At 37.9% G+C, this 17,243-nt stretch overlaps 1 protein-coding gene across 2 annotated transcripts in view; it reads right to left on the reverse strand.

Annotated features, from left to right (window-relative positions):
* The window catches only part of map2k5 (mitogen-activated protein kinase kinase 5), a 45,898-nt gene that overhangs the window by 21,300 nt on the left and 7,355 nt on the right, over positions 1-17,243 (reverse strand). Inside the window, exons 5-17 of one of the 2 annotated variants that reach the window (XM_057336041.1) lie at positions 16,746-16,786; positions 15,924-15,991; positions 15,000-15,048; positions 12,064-12,128; positions 8,140-8,179; positions 6,615-6,683; positions 5,726-5,807; positions 5,239-5,300; positions 4,983-5,031; positions 4,264-4,337; positions 2,002-2,052; positions 1,636-1,707; positions 387-416 (exon numbers count right to left, since the gene is read on the reverse strand). In XM_057336041.1, the coding sequence (XP_057192024.1) occupies positions 387-416; positions 1,636-1,707; positions 2,002-2,052; positions 4,264-4,337; positions 4,983-5,031; positions 5,239-5,300; positions 5,726-5,807; positions 6,615-6,683; positions 8,140-8,179; positions 12,064-12,128; positions 15,000-15,048; positions 15,924-15,991; positions 16,746-16,786 (752 nt within the window). The other variant, XM_057336049.1, reaches the window with a different exon arrangement.

A 17,243-nucleotide genomic window follows, 5' to 3' on the forward strand; every position in this document is an offset into this window, starting at 1 on the left:
TTGGTTAAACACAGAAATGATATTTGGACGAATGCTTGTAACCAAACAGTTCTTGGACACCCATTGACTACCATAGTAGGAAAAATGACAATGGTAGTCAAAAGTGCCTCAGAAATGTTTGCTGTCCAACATTCTTCAAAATGTCTTCTTTTGTGTTCGACAGAACAAAAAATGATAAAGTAATTTTTCCCACTATGGTAGTCAATGGGGTCCGAGAAGTGCATACATTCTTCCAAATATCTTTCTCTGTGTTCATCAGAACAAAGAAATGTATACAGATTTGAAACAACTCGGAGGTGAGTAAATGATGACAGAAGTTTTTTTGGGGGGTGAACTATCCCTTTAAGAGAGCTAAACTAGTATAAGATTAGTTGATGTAGACTCACCTGTGGATATGGAAAAGAGCCCAGTGCCAACTGTAAATGGAAAAAATGTGAAAAGTTACTCACTTACTTATGTGTCTGAATGAACACACAAACTAAATGTCAAGTTTAGAGTTTCATTGAAGCTGAAATACCCATCAAACTCATTTCAGTTCAGTCTCCATTCAGAGGTGAGTTTGCTTCATTTAAGAAATCAGCCAACAAAACCTACAGGTAAATTACCTGAACTGCTACAACATTCCAGCAGCCGAACGAGAATCAATCTCTTTTCTAACAACACGATACAACACAGCACGTTCAATTCTAGCTCATAATCGGATCAATAAACTGTTCATCAACTCATAATAGTGTCAATCCATATGACCCTTGATGTTTCTCTCCCTTAACATCTCAGTGATGATATCAAGCAGTATTGATAAATGCAATCAATGGATTGAGTCCAGGGATACAATAACAATTCATCACAGCCAATGAGAAGCGCTGACAATTACAAAATGAGAATCAATAAAGCCGAAGAGAACTACCAGCACGGCATTTTCAGCACGGGAGTTAAACCACCATATTGAAATCTAATCCACTCATACATTTTATGCTGCTGGTTTCTGCTTATAAAAAACATCCCCTGCACAAAACAAATCTTCCATACCGTACGCACACACCTGTGCTGTATTCACACACACCTCTGGGACTGGTGTAGTAGTGGAGGTAAAGAGAACACAGCACTATAATTACTGGACGTTCTGCTGGCTGAGTGATTGATAGCGTTTTGCCACACTGACTCCGAATCCTGTGCTCTCTAACATACACACACTTCCCCTTTCTTTAATGTCTCAATACACATACATTTCTGTATTTGAAGACAGAAACACACACACACACAAACACAATTTATTCCATGTCTTTTTTGAATAAACAGAAACCATTTTTCCTGTACAAACACAAAGAAATGAAAAATCTTGTTTCTCAGTCTTATGCTTGCATTAGAACTTTAGAACAGGAAAAAAGATGGGTCAAAAAAGACAGCATAGCATACGAGTGTGTGGTGTGTGTGTGTGTGTCAGTGGGAGATCCTGAGTGTGATCCATGCATAGCTGTAGGCCAACATCTGTTTGGACAAGCTGCCTGCAGGGACTATCAGCAGCACTCAGCAGAAACCGCAAGACACCAGTCCACCCAAACTACGAATGCAAAGACGTGTATACAGTATGTGGGTTTTAATGCACCCAAAAATGGTATAATATGAATGTTTTACCTCCATGAAAGAGATTCCTACACTCCATACATCTGAGTGGATACCATACTGCTCCCCTGATATCCGCTCTGGCTACAGAACAAAAAACACACAGAGGAATAAACAGTGAATAGAAACATAACAACTGGTTTGAATAGGAACTGAGGGCCAAACATGTGCGCTACCTTTTGTGACAACCATTTATGTGTGGGGTTTGATGTGAATTTATGCTTGTAAGTGCTGAAGCATTATTACACAATCCACACATGACACAAAGCCTTTACCCTACAATATATTAATGTATGAAGCAGGACTGGCGACACCAATTTGAAAATTGAAAAAAAGATTCTGAATAGAAACACTGTCACAGGAATGAATGCCGCTTACTGCCATGTATGCGTTGGTTCCCACATATGTTTTAGCAATGGAGTTCACCAACTGTGGAAGAAAAAAGAGAAAGACACCTTTAAATCTTTAAGGGGGTGGGTGCTGGGGGTAAAATGCTATTTCATACATTCTGACGTCTTTACACTTTTAAACATGCTAGCTTCTTATGCTTGACATGGTCAACTTGTCAAAAAACGAGTTGGACGTATGACGTAGTATTTCTGTGCTCGATACACTCCACCAGGGTCCATATAGGTTTCAGAAAGTTTTTTTAGAACATGAATTTCCATTACGTGACGAGGCTTAGTCCCTTATTGGACAATTTTTCCGGAAAAGCATGCCTACACGTCAACCAGCGAGAGCGAGAGATAGAGCACTCCCATCAATATGCTTCGTTCAGGTTACAGAAGTTCAGCTGTGTTTGTTTGTTCACTGCATTTCATACCATGGTCTGCTTGAATACTGGATTCTGATTGGCTGAAGGTGTGCATTAAAAGCTTTGAACGCACGGGTAGCTCCAGTCAGTTTGATTACATTTAAAATGAACTGACAAAATAACCGTCATTTTCACCTTTTTGATCTAAAATGTAAACATCAATAAACACTGTAAACATCAATAAAATCTTTAACTTGGCAAACAACCATGGTATAAGCGGGATAATCCACAGCTAGCTGTGCATTAAAGGATTTGTGCCTCCACGTCGTGCATTAAATTCCTTTAATGCACAGCTAGCCGTGGATTATCCCTTACATAAACGGTGGATATAACGCTGGATTTGGACATCGTTTGAAACTGATAGATGGAGCGGTCCCAGTGCTAAAAGATGCCAGACATGAACCGGACGCGGTAAGTGAAACTGAGTCAAATGTCTGTGTTTTGTTGGCAACTGGCACGTATGTGCATAATGTAAACAACACAAACTTTTAGTGAATCAACAGATATGCAAGAATAATGCAATGATGTATTGTGTGCTCGTGCTTTAGTTCCGCCCACTGGACGCCTCCAGGAGCTCGACTGTTTTCGGAAATAATCATACAGCTGTATCTGTTTTTTATAAATGTGATCAAACTAAATACTCTTCGAAGATACGAAGTATGCAGTATTACTCTATAGGCAAGATTAATATGAATATTGGCAGAAACTGTTTTGTGTTACCTCCGCTTTAAATATTATATGAAGTGCACAAATGAGATGAACAAAAACACCAACTTCAGTTTTGCGAAGCCAAACTATTGCCACACTTTAGGATTCAATTGTCTCTTCAAGAGTCATTTACATATGTAGTATTAATAGAGAAGGACAAGTCAAGCACCAAAGTTCAATACTATGGGTTATGACTGCGTTCACATCCCCACCTCTGCGTATTAGAAATAGTAATAGTGATCTTTTCTTTTGCATATACCACAACTGACAAATATTATAGCTGAAACAGTTCAATTGACATCCAATGATCAAAGCAAAATAATTATTATCTTTGTTTAATCATAAAATTCAATACAGATGTGAGGCGTCCTGAGCTCATTGCCATAAGATAAAGCACACAGCAACAGTAACTGATTGAAATCTCCTGAAAAGAATGTGTTATTGAAATGCCAGCCAGGTTTAATTTTAGTCGTTTCTCTCACAGGGGAGAGATGGTGAGATGTGAGCACAATGACACATGTCAGCAATGACAGGACAGACATAATGAGAGCATTCCCCAGCGGCCTGACGCGTGTCTTTCTCACTGTGTGAAAGTGAATGAAAGATACGCTGGTCCTAAATACAGAATCGGTCTGGACGGGAGAACGTGCGTGCGTGCACCTCATCCAGGGGTCAGCTTCAAGTCGAATCTCTACGGGGAATGTGGGTATGAATATTAATTAACAGAGGGGCGTGTGGTGTGATTGGGCTCCATTGTTGGACTCCTGAGTGTATTGGAGGTGGAGAGATGGATGCTGACTTTGTCAGTGTGAACTATTGTCTCCAGCCACACACACAGACGCCAACACACATGCTGAATATCTGGTCAATGTGGTAATTAGAACGATCTGAAAGTGAGAGGAGAGAAGCAATCTAGGAAGTGTCTAGGGAGTTTGGGAGCAAAGACAACATCTCTCTAGAGGATCGAGACAGGGGAGAGAAGAGAGAAATTGAGACAGACGGGACAAAGGTTGATATGACTGTGCTCACTATATTCTGCACACCTAAATAAGACTCGCATGAGTATACACATTAATGCAAACAAACACAAACACACAAATAATCAGAGGAAACTGTACCTGTGTGCTGACTCCAAAGTCACACAATTTGACCTGACCTCGAGTGTTCACCAGCATGTTGGAGGGTTTCACATCTGCACAAATACACAATCAATGCATTTACACATACACAAAGCCAATTGTAGCCAATATTTACTGTAGATATTAAATATACAACCGCAGGAAAAATTAAGCGGCCATTTCAAAATGATTCTCAGTTTTTCTGAATTTGCTATGCATATAGTGATTGGGTAAAACTTTTGTTTCATTCTGTAAACTACAAACAACATTTCTCCCAAATTTCAAATAAAAACATTGTTTCTATTTGCATTTATTTGCAGAAAATGAAAACTGGAGAAACAGGACAAAATAACAGAAAAGATGCTCTGTATTTTTTCAAACCTCAAATACTGCAAAGAAAACAAGTTCATATTCACTTTTAAGCAACACAACAGTAATGTTTGTACATGAATTTCGAAAAAGTGAGAAAATTATTTTTTATGTGATTCCACTATTTTCATCACAGTTTTCATGCGTCTTGTTATGCTGTGTTTCACATCTTGAAATGTTGGTTGACTTAATGTCACTCCTGAGGTTTGATTTTGTTGAAATTCAACAGACACTGGACTGGAATGGCCACAATACATCTATAAATGCTGATTAAATGACAATTTGGATTTTTTTCCGTAGATGTTTGTTCAGACGTTTATTCAATATATATTTTAAAGTCACCCCCTCACCTCTGTGTAAAATCTTTAGGCTCCATAGGTATGTTAATCCTTTTACCACCTATACAGACATACAGAAATGCATTACAACACAAACATACTCATAGCAACAAACATACAACCATTGACACAAAAGTGTTATGAAGAGGGGGTTTTAAGGTTTACAGTAAAATGATGTAAAAATCAACACACATAGGTCTATATTGCCAGTCTCACTGATTTCCAACTAAACTTCTCTCATATGCATGCAACAAGTCTTATGACTTACAGCTACGGCAATCCTCCCCAAGACATGCTCGGGAATTTTCCAGTACACATCCAGAGAACCACCTGTACCAATAACAACAATACATCACAATCTGTCTATTTATCCCAACCCCCATATCTTTGGTATTTGTAACATTGTGTTTCCTTGCTATGGCTCAAGTTTTTTTTTCTCTAGTTAAATCACCTGCCGGGAAGACTTCACAAGTCTGTTTACTTACAACAGTAAAATCCCACCTCTCTTCAAAAATCCTCAAGATATGAGTGTCAATATAAATGCCAAATTTAAAAATTAGGGAGGTAAATGATTTGAAAAAAGTTATATAACTTTCCAAATTGTTGGAAAGGGATCTTACAAACATAGAACAAATCTGTCTATGACGGTGCACAGTAAAGACAGACCTCTATTACTGTAGTAAAGCATTTATATTCAACATAATGCCAATAAATGGCAATAATATACAATGGCCAAATCAACAGATAATACCTACCATCCATAAACTCAGTGCATATAGATATTCTGTTCTCCACAAAGAATGCACTGTAGAATTTGATTATGTACGGAGAGTCACACTGTAAACAAAACAATCAAATATATTAAAAGGATGGCAAACAAAATATCAAGCATACGTTTTGCTCTTTATCATAAAAGTATGACCATATACAGTGATGTATAAACCCAGCCTCGCCAGGTGGACGTCTGTTTATACTGTTTGGACTACATACTATAGCCTGTAATTTTATAACGGTGATACACTTGATATGTGTCAGTGGAAACTTAATTAAAGGAAACATGTAATTGTTGTTTAAATGAAAGTATATTTGTGAGGTAGTTAATTAACGCAAGTCAACGTGATAATGCAGGTTAGCATAACCTCGATTATTTTGATTTGTCTGACTGGCCGATTATTCGATGTGATTGGTTTAATGTGCACAAAGGGTGATTTGGTAATAAATTAAAGTCTATCTGGCAGCTGTTGTCAGTGTAGGTTACTGGAGTAGATACACTGGACTACATGGGCACTGATCTCTAAATAATTAACGCCACTTCTTTCATACTTATCACAGTCATACACCTCAAACTAACCTGAAAACTGAAACCACAAACTACTCTACACGAATTTGTTTGTTGTTTGGTAAATAAACTGACTTACATCCGATTCCTGAAGCAGTCTGAGATCAAATTAGTTTAGTAAGAGGTTTAAACTCCAAGTTATACTGAGAGAATGGCGAGAATATCACTACAGTACTGAAAAAAGTGCTGGTCGCATGAGTGCCCACATCAAAACCAGGTCACTCTTCCTAGATTTGAAATGCATTGGAAAAAAGTGATATACATACAAACTTAGTATTCGTGCAAGGTGAAAAGGAGCTTCAGACCTTATAAAGGATCTCAAGTTCCGACATGATCTGCTTCTGCAGCTCCACTGTGATGTCAAGAGGAATAACCTGCGAAAAACAAAACCCTCATTTGAACAGACACACTTACACACAAAGAACACTCGTCTCAAAGCATATCCATGTAGACAAAAACATAACTCTTACGCAAAAGATTCTTCAAACCCACGTGTTCATTTGCCTAATTCACAACTGCCTTGAAGAGAATATTTCCCATCCAGTTTATACTGGCAAACATTCGGCACTCATTCAAAAGAGGAACACTGTAATAAAATATATTGTGATTGATCAAAATGAGCCTCCGCTGCTTAAGTGGGCCGCATTGATATTTTAATCCAGTAGGCCCATGCATTAGTGTTGAAAGTGGATGCTTGAGAAGCTACCGAGAGATTTCAATACACAGTTTCACAGGAAATTAAGAAAATCCACTATTTGTAAATACATTTTAAGCATCTGGACTTTTAAAAGGATTGTCCAAAAACATACTTTCATGTAATAGTTTTAAAATGTAAGCAGTTGCTACAATGAATGCACTTCTCTTCTCTACTTTTGTAACGAAGTAGTGACCAGCTAAAATGCTTCTTTAGTTAAAGTTAGATTATCAGCCTCCCACTGAAATAATTGATTACAGGTAAGGCAGTAAGGCAAAGGCCACGCAGTTAAAGCTCAGCAGAGATCACTTACAGCCCTAGCCAAAGGCTGATAGCTCTGCTCAAGCAGACCCAGGCTGAGTACAGATGGAAAGATGAGCAGACGAAATGAGAGGAGATAGAAGATAAGAGAGAAGAGAGGATGAAAGTAAATCGAATAGAACCTAATGAGGAAAATCTAAGAAAAAAATGTTGGAGTACAGTAGGAGGAGCAGTGAGGTCTTCTCGATCATGTTTAAGTGTGCCAGCCAAAAGTCTTGGATCTGCTCTTTAGTGCCCTTCAATAAACAGAGCACTGTTAACATCTCCAGCTGTTATTCTTCACTTCCTGCCAGAGTTACGACCACGTCCAATGAGGTCGTGCTCCTCTGGTTCACCTTGCTCTGCAGGTTCTTACAAGAACCATTTGCTCAAAAGCAAACTGGCTGTACGAATTTGTTTTCAGTAAATAAGATGTTGTAATGTACATTTAAAGAACTGCATGCATTTTCAGAGCTTCTAAACGTTTTAGATGATCTTAAAGTGATAGTTCACCCAAAAATGAAAATTCATCATTTACTCACCCTCTTGTCATTTCAAACCCGTATGACTTTCTTTCTTCCGCAGAACACAAAAGAAAATATTTTAAAGCAAGTTAGTTAACGAACAGCGCCGGCACCCATTCACTTCTATTGTATGGACACAAGACCAATGTAAGATAATGGACGCCGGTTAACGACATTCTTCAAAATATCTTCTTTTGTGTTCCGCAGAAGAAAGAATGTCATACAGGTTTACAAGAGGGTGAGTAAATGATGACAGAATTTTCATTTTTGGCTGAACTATCACTTTAAATGTGAGGATGTTTGCATTCTTACCTTCACTGCTAGAACTCTTTTGCCAAGCAGATGATGTGCTCTGTCAGGAGGGAAAGATTTACAGTTAATGCCAATCCAAACTAGCCAATTTGGTAAGCTTTTGGTAAGTTTATTTCGCCTGATATTACATACATTGGCAGTTAAAAGCATTTGGACATTGCCACAAATAAAAAAATGGATAAATTTCACTTCAACATAACCAAATTTTCAAAACAGGTATAGGCTAACTAAGATGTATGTCAGTTTTACTCAGGTTCACTTAGAGACCCTACAAGAATAAAAACAGGAATATTATATATACTGTATATCCGTACAGTTTTTCAAGATGTAAATAACACTGGTCCAGAAGCAGTGTTTTGTTGTTTTTCTGTTTTCTTTTACCTATTTATTTTATTTTACATACATAACTAGGTCTAAAATATGTTTGTTTTACATTTATATTTAGTTTTAAATGTTCTGTTGGTTGTATTTTGTTTTAGCATGTGTAATGTTATAAAACTGAAACAGGAAGTGTTTCTTGACCAGCGTTGTTTACAGTACATCTTGCAAAATGGTCTGTTCTTTATCAACTATGGACATCAAACATGCAAATATTTTTTTATCTTTTATCTATATATTTTACCATCAAAAATATCATTCTTCACAAAAAAGCAATGACATTGAAACGATTCAAAGAATTGCTTAAGTGTCTAAACAACATGCAGAACAACTCAAGGGCCGAGGATTAAGGACGGTAACTATGTTCAGAGTTTTGTTAAAGTCAGATCTACATCTATATGTCCATTTAGGACACTCGGGTACTTTTTAAACGTTTGTATTTATTTACAGATTATCAGAGGCTTAATCGCTACAGAAAAGAGCTATGAGGAGGGGGTGTCCTCATCCTAAGTGTCAAATGCAGGCGAGGTCAAGCCTGAGTCAGTCACCTGCGAAACCTCAGACATTCTGAGCTGTGGAGCGTTATCAGCTCCGTTCCCATTTCAGCGTAAGCTCTCCCAGACAGGCCTCCTGTTACAGGTCGAATTAACGGCAAAGCCGCAATTATTTAATTATGATCCTCGCTCGTTCCGAGCACTGGATCTGGTTACTGCAGGAGGTGCTGGCGCTAGATTGGGTTACCATAACCCACGACACGGCCCGTTCCACCAGATAATATACTATAACAACAGACAGCTGTCAACCGAGGGTGGATTTAACACGACAAGATCACTGTGTGCATGTCTGTGTGTGTTTGTGGGAATATGAGAATCATGCAAGAGAAAAGATCAGAAAATACTATTTTCATTATGAACCTCTCTATGTAGATGAGATATGAGATGTCTAATCGAACAAATTTCCAATGGTTTGTGACTAGAGCGCTGTGCAGGTGATTTATGGGAAATAGATGGCTGATCTGGTTACAGCTCCAGACACTTCGTAACTCCAGCAAGCCTTTAATTAATGTCGCTCTAAGTGACGCGACGGCTAACTTCCCTCATTTAGGATGGCGACACTCGATCCCTTCTCACCTCATTGTCTTGTGTGGGTACACTTTACACTTTGGACGATTCTGAGCCATACAGGATACACAGTGATACATTTGCAAATGCCCTAGCTTTCTAGTTTTGGACTATTTATTTAACGCTACCGAATTTCAGAAAAAAAAAAACATTTTTATCAGTATGTGTTCCCTGGAAATCGAACCCACCACCTATAGGCCTTCTAAAGCAATGCTACAAGAACACTAATATGAAATTATTCATAGTGTGCTAAAGGTTCTATTGTTTTTAAATAAAGAAACAAAAATGAATAGTTAACATAGCCAAGTGACTTTTAAATCTTTCGGCTGGATAAAAGCATACACTTAATAAATGACTTCAATAAACTTCCTACTTAGTAATACCAGCAAACTCATTTATGCTATCTAAGTGGTTGCTTCAGGACACCTCGATCAATAACGGATCTAACTATGCCCAATTACAAAGTTCACCTAAAGTTCTCGAACTTTGACCCCGTTGAGTACTCATCCAGGGATGACTGTGACAGGCGCACGGTCAGGGTGTGCTGACGTAGTGACGCATGGTCCTGACCCCCGTAAATGTGTCCCTATTCTCTGTTTGTTATTTACACTCCAGAGCCCGGGGTAATGAAAGCTCTGTCATGCAGTATTCATGGACCTCTCGAAGAAAGCCATCCCATGCATGCAGGTTTGCAGACGAATACACGCACACGCAACCACACAAACAGGTTTCGATTACAGCAGCCAATGCAGACCAGACAGCTCTCTCTGTCTCTTTCTCTTTCGCCATCTAACCTGAGATGACCAGATGATCGTCTCACCTGAAGGAAGGCCACAAAGACACACTAACATCAAGAATTTGGGGGTATTACAAATATATACTAATGTACTATTGTATTAATAAGGTATCACGGTGTTACCGTCACTGTACTGTACAGTAGCATCAAAATAGCACTTAAAAAAAAGAACACAGAAATAAAAAATGCATTAAAAAAATACAATATGACAAGTTTGGACAAGCACTCACAGTCAGTCTAGGATTTATTCAGGATACCTGGCAACCCATTTATTATCTACTCTGCTGGTCTGTGTGTGGATAATGACTATGTTAACAGATATTCTTATTGAAGCATTAAGTGTTGGGTTTATTTCAAATGAAGGGAGGGCACACACACTTTTTATAAGCTGATTTAACCCTTAGAATTCCCCAAAGGAAAGAACATACTGGGGCGGTTTTCTGGACAGGCATTACCTTAAAACAGGATTAGGCCTTAGTTAAATTAGGATATTAAAGTATTTTTCAAAAACATACTTTACAAAAACACATTACTGGTGTACATCTTGAGACAAAACAATCGCACTGATATATTTTAAGATATGCCAGTACAAGTTGTTTTTGATCAAGACACTGCTTACATTAAAGTTTTTAGTCTGGGACTAGGCTTAAACCCTGTCTGGGAAACCGTCCCAATATGTATTATTTTAACTCATCATATCTCAACACAGTAACACAACATCAAAGGGTCCAGGTTAGGTGAAAGCCCCACAGAAAAAAAAACATTTATTCTTAAGGAAAAGCAATTTAAGCAAATACCCCTGGCACCATACTGCATGCCGTCTGACGGTCACAAAGGTGTGTGTTTTGCATAAAGGAGAGCGAGCGAGTGTGGTAGAGGTGATTGAGGGCGGTTGTGGAGATGTATGAAAGACTGGCCTAAATTTTCCCTACAAGCCACAGCAGATTTTTATGAGTATCTTCCATTCAGGCTCTCTGGGTGTTCAGACGATTTGTATTACTTTGTCGCTTACGAAGGTATAAAGGTTCAAATTAATAGATAAATGCAAAATTCAGCATTTATTTTGTTTAAGAGGAAAAAAATCATTCCAGGCAAACACATTTAATGCTGAGCTTGTCAGACCAGCATTCTTGTTTAGACTGCATTATTGGCATTTTTACAACAAACCGAAGGTGGTCCTCCAGTAACAAAAGCATACGATGTGCGCCTGCATCATCCGCAGAAGCATGCAGACCCTTGTGAAAGTAAATAAAATGATGATTGTGTTTAATGACCTTGTTTTCTCCTGCGACTGCATCTACTTGGCTGCCATGCATCACACTACATGGGGTCATAAAGAATTATTTCAACTTCCAAAGCTCTGAATGAATGCTGTCCTTTACTCTAATGTCTCAAGACATTTAATAAATCAGAATACTGAGAGGGCAATGAAGGATGTTTGAAAACAGGAGCACATGTGAGACCTGAGTGCTGACAACAAAACGTTGGCTATTCGGTGACATTTATGATTCAATTCTTCTGGCTTCAGTCAAATCCTATAGATGCTAAACTAAAGGGTTAAGAAAGGTCTATTGAAAGGGAATTGGTCTAATTAAATCTCAAGGTAAAAATCATGAGAGCAGCACTCACTTGTAAACTGTTCCTCCATTTCCATGGCCAAGCTGCTCCTGGTACTGGAGGTCATGTTCATTTATCTAAACAAACACAGAAGAGAGAGAAAAGATTTCTTCAGATACGGTAGTTTACCCAAGGAGAAAACTGAATTCTTTGTTCCTACTTCTAAATAATCTAAATCATCTTGAAAGGCATTTGATTTTGTAGTTGTACTTATTTGTGTGGGTGGGTGCACGCACACACACAATCATTCCCCCTAATTCCCACGAGATGTTCTATGTAACCATACAATCACCACTAAAGCCGTTTCATTTCTTCTTCTTCTTCAATAAATGTGTAAATTATGAAGTAAATTAAACTGAACAGATGAACAAATTGAGAAAGATAAAAAAAAACAGAAAGAGCATGGAAACGCCAAGTGGGGAAAAAGCATAAAGAACTCAGAGACTCCACTATAAGGTCATTTGAAGTTCAGTAGCGGACAGAGAGGGGGATCAATACAACATTTGCTGTCTAATTTATAAAAGGACAACACCAGAGAGGAGAGTGATGGAAAGTTTAATGACGATTTGTTTGCCTGCACTGTCTTGTTCGACTTTGATAAAAGCTGTCAAAATGGTAATACAATACAGGCCCTTGTGACACCAAGAGGCCAGAGGGACCAGTTTGTTTTCTTGTGCTGTCACTATGATGCACATCAGAACAGTCTCTCTCTCTCTCCCGTCCACACTTTTCACTACTTGCCTGAATGTTTGAATACAATACACCGCTATAGGCTTTACCCATCTCGACTCTCTGACCTTTAGATTTTTCAACATGCGAGTGAGGAAGATTACTGAATTGAATGAATTTCCTCTTGAGAGATTGAAGGAGACAGTGAAAGATCATCTTCTGACCTGGCCTGTAAATGCAGTTTCTAACTGGAGACTATATTTTCAGTTCCAACTTTGAACTTTGCAATGAACACATAGTTGAGATGTATCCTTTACTTTTGAATCCCTGTCAGCAATGAAACACCAAAAAGGTCAGATATGGTTTTGCCACAGTTAGACAGGGGTGCAGAAAACAATAATCACAAACAGCAATCACAGTTGCATATAAAGAGTTTATTTGTGAAAAGATCATTTTTTAAATCATGTTTTTTTATTGTGCATCCCAAGTAACATCAATCAGGTCAGAGTTGGGTTGTTTTGATTGATAATAACTCAACAAATTTAACACAATAACATAATAAAATAATAACAAAAATAATAAAAACATGATGGCATAAAAAACATGATTTTTGAAAAAAAATAGTCAAAAATGTACCGTATATATATATTTTTATTTTACAAAAAATATATAATTAAAAAATCTAAATGATTAAAAGATTGTTCAAAATTATTTTTAAAAAATATAACTTTTTTATATTTTAAAATGTATTGCAAATAAACTCTTCATATACTGCCCTGGAAAGACATCAGTCCAAAATTATTTTTGTTTTTACATTTAGAAAAATAATCATTTTTGTTGTAAGTAATGACATTTTTCATAATCAAAATATTGTTTTTATTTGCATTTATTTGCAGAAAATGAAAACTGGACAGGCTGGTCAAAATAAGACCTTAAATACTGAAAAGAAAACATTCATATTCACATGTTTTACATGTAGTTTAAGAAGATTTAAAAATTAATTTGATGGAATAAGCCTGATTTTTTTTACATGCTCTCAGTCCTTCACATTACTGTTGGGTCATTCCTGAAGTTTCTGCTTTTGTTGTAATTCTACAAACACTGGAATGAAATATCCACCATACATGTAAAACTGCTGATTAAAGGCTATAAGTGGTCTCTTCATTTCCTCCAGAGCTGTAATTCAGCTGTTTTATAAAGACTTCAACTGAGATTTAAATCAATTGTTTGTGGTAAGCAAAGTTTTGATTTGGCTTTTGTCATGGCAAATGCGAATGGTTAGGCGTCAATATTTGCATCTGTTATTGTAGGGTAAGTGTTTCCCCTCGTGAACTGAAGCTGATGTGAAGTCAATGCTCTACTGACAGGCCTCACCCTGACTGCAAGGGCCCAATACAGGTCCTTTGATTAGACTCAAGTGTGGGAGAAAGACATCTTGTGTATGTTTGCATTACAATGTGCCTGTTTGACAGAGAGAGACGCAATGACAATGAATGTGTGTGTGTGCGTGCGTGCGTGCGTGCGTGCGTGCGTGCGTGCGTGTGTGCGTGCGTGTGCTTTGGTTGACTATCCCCGTGGGGACAGTCCATAGGCGTAATGTTTTTATACTGTACAAACTGTATATTCTATCCCCTATCCCTAAACCTAAAGATCATAGAACACTTTTTGCATTTTTAGATTTGTAAAAAATATTGTTCTGTACAATTTATTAGCTTTTTTGCCCGTGGGGACCAAAATTGAGGTGACACGAGTCCCCATGTGTTGGTGTGTATTCAGGTTTAGGTCCCCACCGGGATATACAAACATGAGCGTGTGTGTGTGTGCGTGCGTGTGTGTGTGTGTGTGTGTGTGTGTGAGGGAGGCTGCTGGGGCTCCATTAACTGTGCATGTTACAGGTGTCACAGGGGACGTGACTCTCTTAATTGTCTATCTGACACACTTTGGTCGACAAACTGGCCTGCTGGAGGCCTGTGGATGGGGGTGAACAGCAAAAGCACACCCAGATACAGCTCTGATCGCTCACGATAAAGATCTCAACCGTACCGCAGGGAAAGGGTCATTGAACAGCCCTTTAGGAGCAATCAATATACATTTTCTCAGATTCACACACAGACACATAAAACGGGCTAAGTGCTATGAAGCGTCAGATGGTAAAGTTATAACAGCATTACTAACAAGATGATCAGTTAAGCCACTTTGACAGAAGCAAAGCTGTTCTGTCAATATAAACATTGAACCAGAAGTCTGTCTGAATGTGGAAAGAGAGGGGGAAACTCTACCTGTCCGTTTGTCAAAATCTTCTTTAGCTCAGCTGAAGACTTCTTTAAACTGGTGAACAGAAAATGCAAAAAACTAAATGTTAGCCTTATTAACTGACTTAGCCATGTTCTTTAAAATCATGTTAGCAAACATTTGTTATTTTATTTTGTAAATCAATAAGTTTTGAAACATGAAATCTTCATTTATAAAAAATATTAGTAGTAAACTGTGCAGACAGAGCAGATACTTTAAATAAAAAATTCAAAAATGAGACTAATCTACTTCACTCAACTTTTACTGATATTTCTTTCTTCTTTTTTAATGCTGAATATACAAACACACAGTGGCCTTCAGACTGCATGTTTTTGTCCAGTGCTTAGCTATACCAAGGGTTTTCTCCTCTTAAACTAAATCCAATTAAAACTGCCAAAATGTTGTACTGTAAATGCTATCATGAGATTTCTAAGCATTTCTTCTATTAAGGGAAAATGCAATATTGCCCCCAAATCTCAATATCATCTTTTTTAATCTTCACACAGTTTCTAACAAGACCATGCTGATTAACATTTGTATTTAGAGTAGGACTATTTTCCAGGTCTGATAAGAACCAGCATCTGCAACCTTTGTGCAAGTCTGTCAACTAATGTCATAACCATTTAAACTCAATAAACCAAAACCCAAGCCTTTGGAATCACACTAATAATATCGCTGATGTCCTTCCAAAACCTCGGATGTTTTCAGGAAATGGACAAAACACTGTACTTTTTAAATTATTCCGTTGACGAGCACTTTTTAACACTTTGTATTGGTTTAGAAGGACAGCAGAGATATATCAGACCACCTTAAGAATAAGCAGCTGGACTACAAAAAACCCCACCGTGGCGCATTAAAACTGCGCATGTAAACGTTCTCAATGAGGACAGATGCGATCTGGGCTCACTCACCTATCATTGGACAGGGAATCGGCCGCAGATGAGCCCCTGCCACTTGAGGATTCGGGCCGCGTGTTCACCTGCGGGCAAACAAAGACAATCAGATCCCTGTGCTAATTAACCTGTGATTCAACAGCAAACTGCCTGGTTTGGCCGCAAGGTTAATTGGCTTTTGTGGGGGAAACGGAGAGAAATAAAGAGAGAGGCTTGAGGAAAGGGGTCACTGCATCTATCAGGCAAAATTAAATATAACTCTGTGGACATCCTTAGGTTAAAAAAAAAAGAAAATAATGAATCAACATTGTCCTATATTTGTCATTAAAGAGGATTCATTAGATTGCTTATTGTCAGATCCCCACCAACGGATCGCAGAGGGAGAATGAAGGAAAAGCACTCAAAGAGAGGCTCTATATAAATAAGTAGATTAATTGAGGTCTGCAGGTCGTATAGTGTGGTGCAGTAAAGCAGCGATTCTCTCTTTAATTAGTGTCTATGAAGACCTCATTTACAGCGGTTTATCAGTTCACCCTTTTCAAGCCAAATTAATTCTAAATGAAACCAAAACAACAAGAACAAGATCACCGTGATCATACTGCTTAAGTAAACAAACACAAAATGTGTTACATTCAGATGTGACTTACTCATTAACATAGCATTTTCTTATCTCAGTCACATACAAAGACCAGGAAATGGTTTCAGCTGATTAAGAATTCAATGAAATGCAGTGAGGGGATAGCATAGGAGAGACAGACAGAAAGAGTCTTGACTTCAATTGACATTTCAATAAGTGGTACGCTGCATAACCGATGCTGAAACAATCATTGAGACACATACCTTCAGGCCATGTATGTTCCGGATCCCTGGGGTCTTACCAGCTGGAAAAAAATTGACTAGATTGTAGATCATGTGAAGCCAGGAAAGAGAGAAGCAGAATGCTTGAAATGTGTAAAATGTGACACCGGATCACAAAACCAAATTTTTTTTAGTAAAAGCCCAAAATACATTGAATGGGTCAAAATTATTGATTTTTCTTTTATGCCAAAAATCATTAAAGATCATGTTCCATGAACACACATGTAAATTTCCTACCCTAAATATATAAAAACTTTATTTTTGTGAGTGGATGGTCTGCTACAGTGCCACTGATTAACAACTTCAAAGGCAATTTTCTCAATATTTTGATTCTTTTGCACCGTCAGATTCCAGAGTTTTAAACGGTTGTATCTCCACCTCTTGTTTTAGATGTAATGCAATGTGTATACACAATTTAAGGTTCAAAAACGCTGTATTTTCCACATACCGTGTTTGTTTGTATGTCCTCTTTCACCTCTT

This window comes from Triplophysa rosa, linkage group LG1 (genome assembly GCF_024868665.1).
Source record: "Triplophysa rosa linkage group LG1, Trosa_1v2, whole genome shotgun sequence".
Taxonomy (NCBI): domain Eukaryota; kingdom Metazoa; phylum Chordata; class Actinopteri; order Cypriniformes; family Nemacheilidae; genus Triplophysa; species Triplophysa rosa.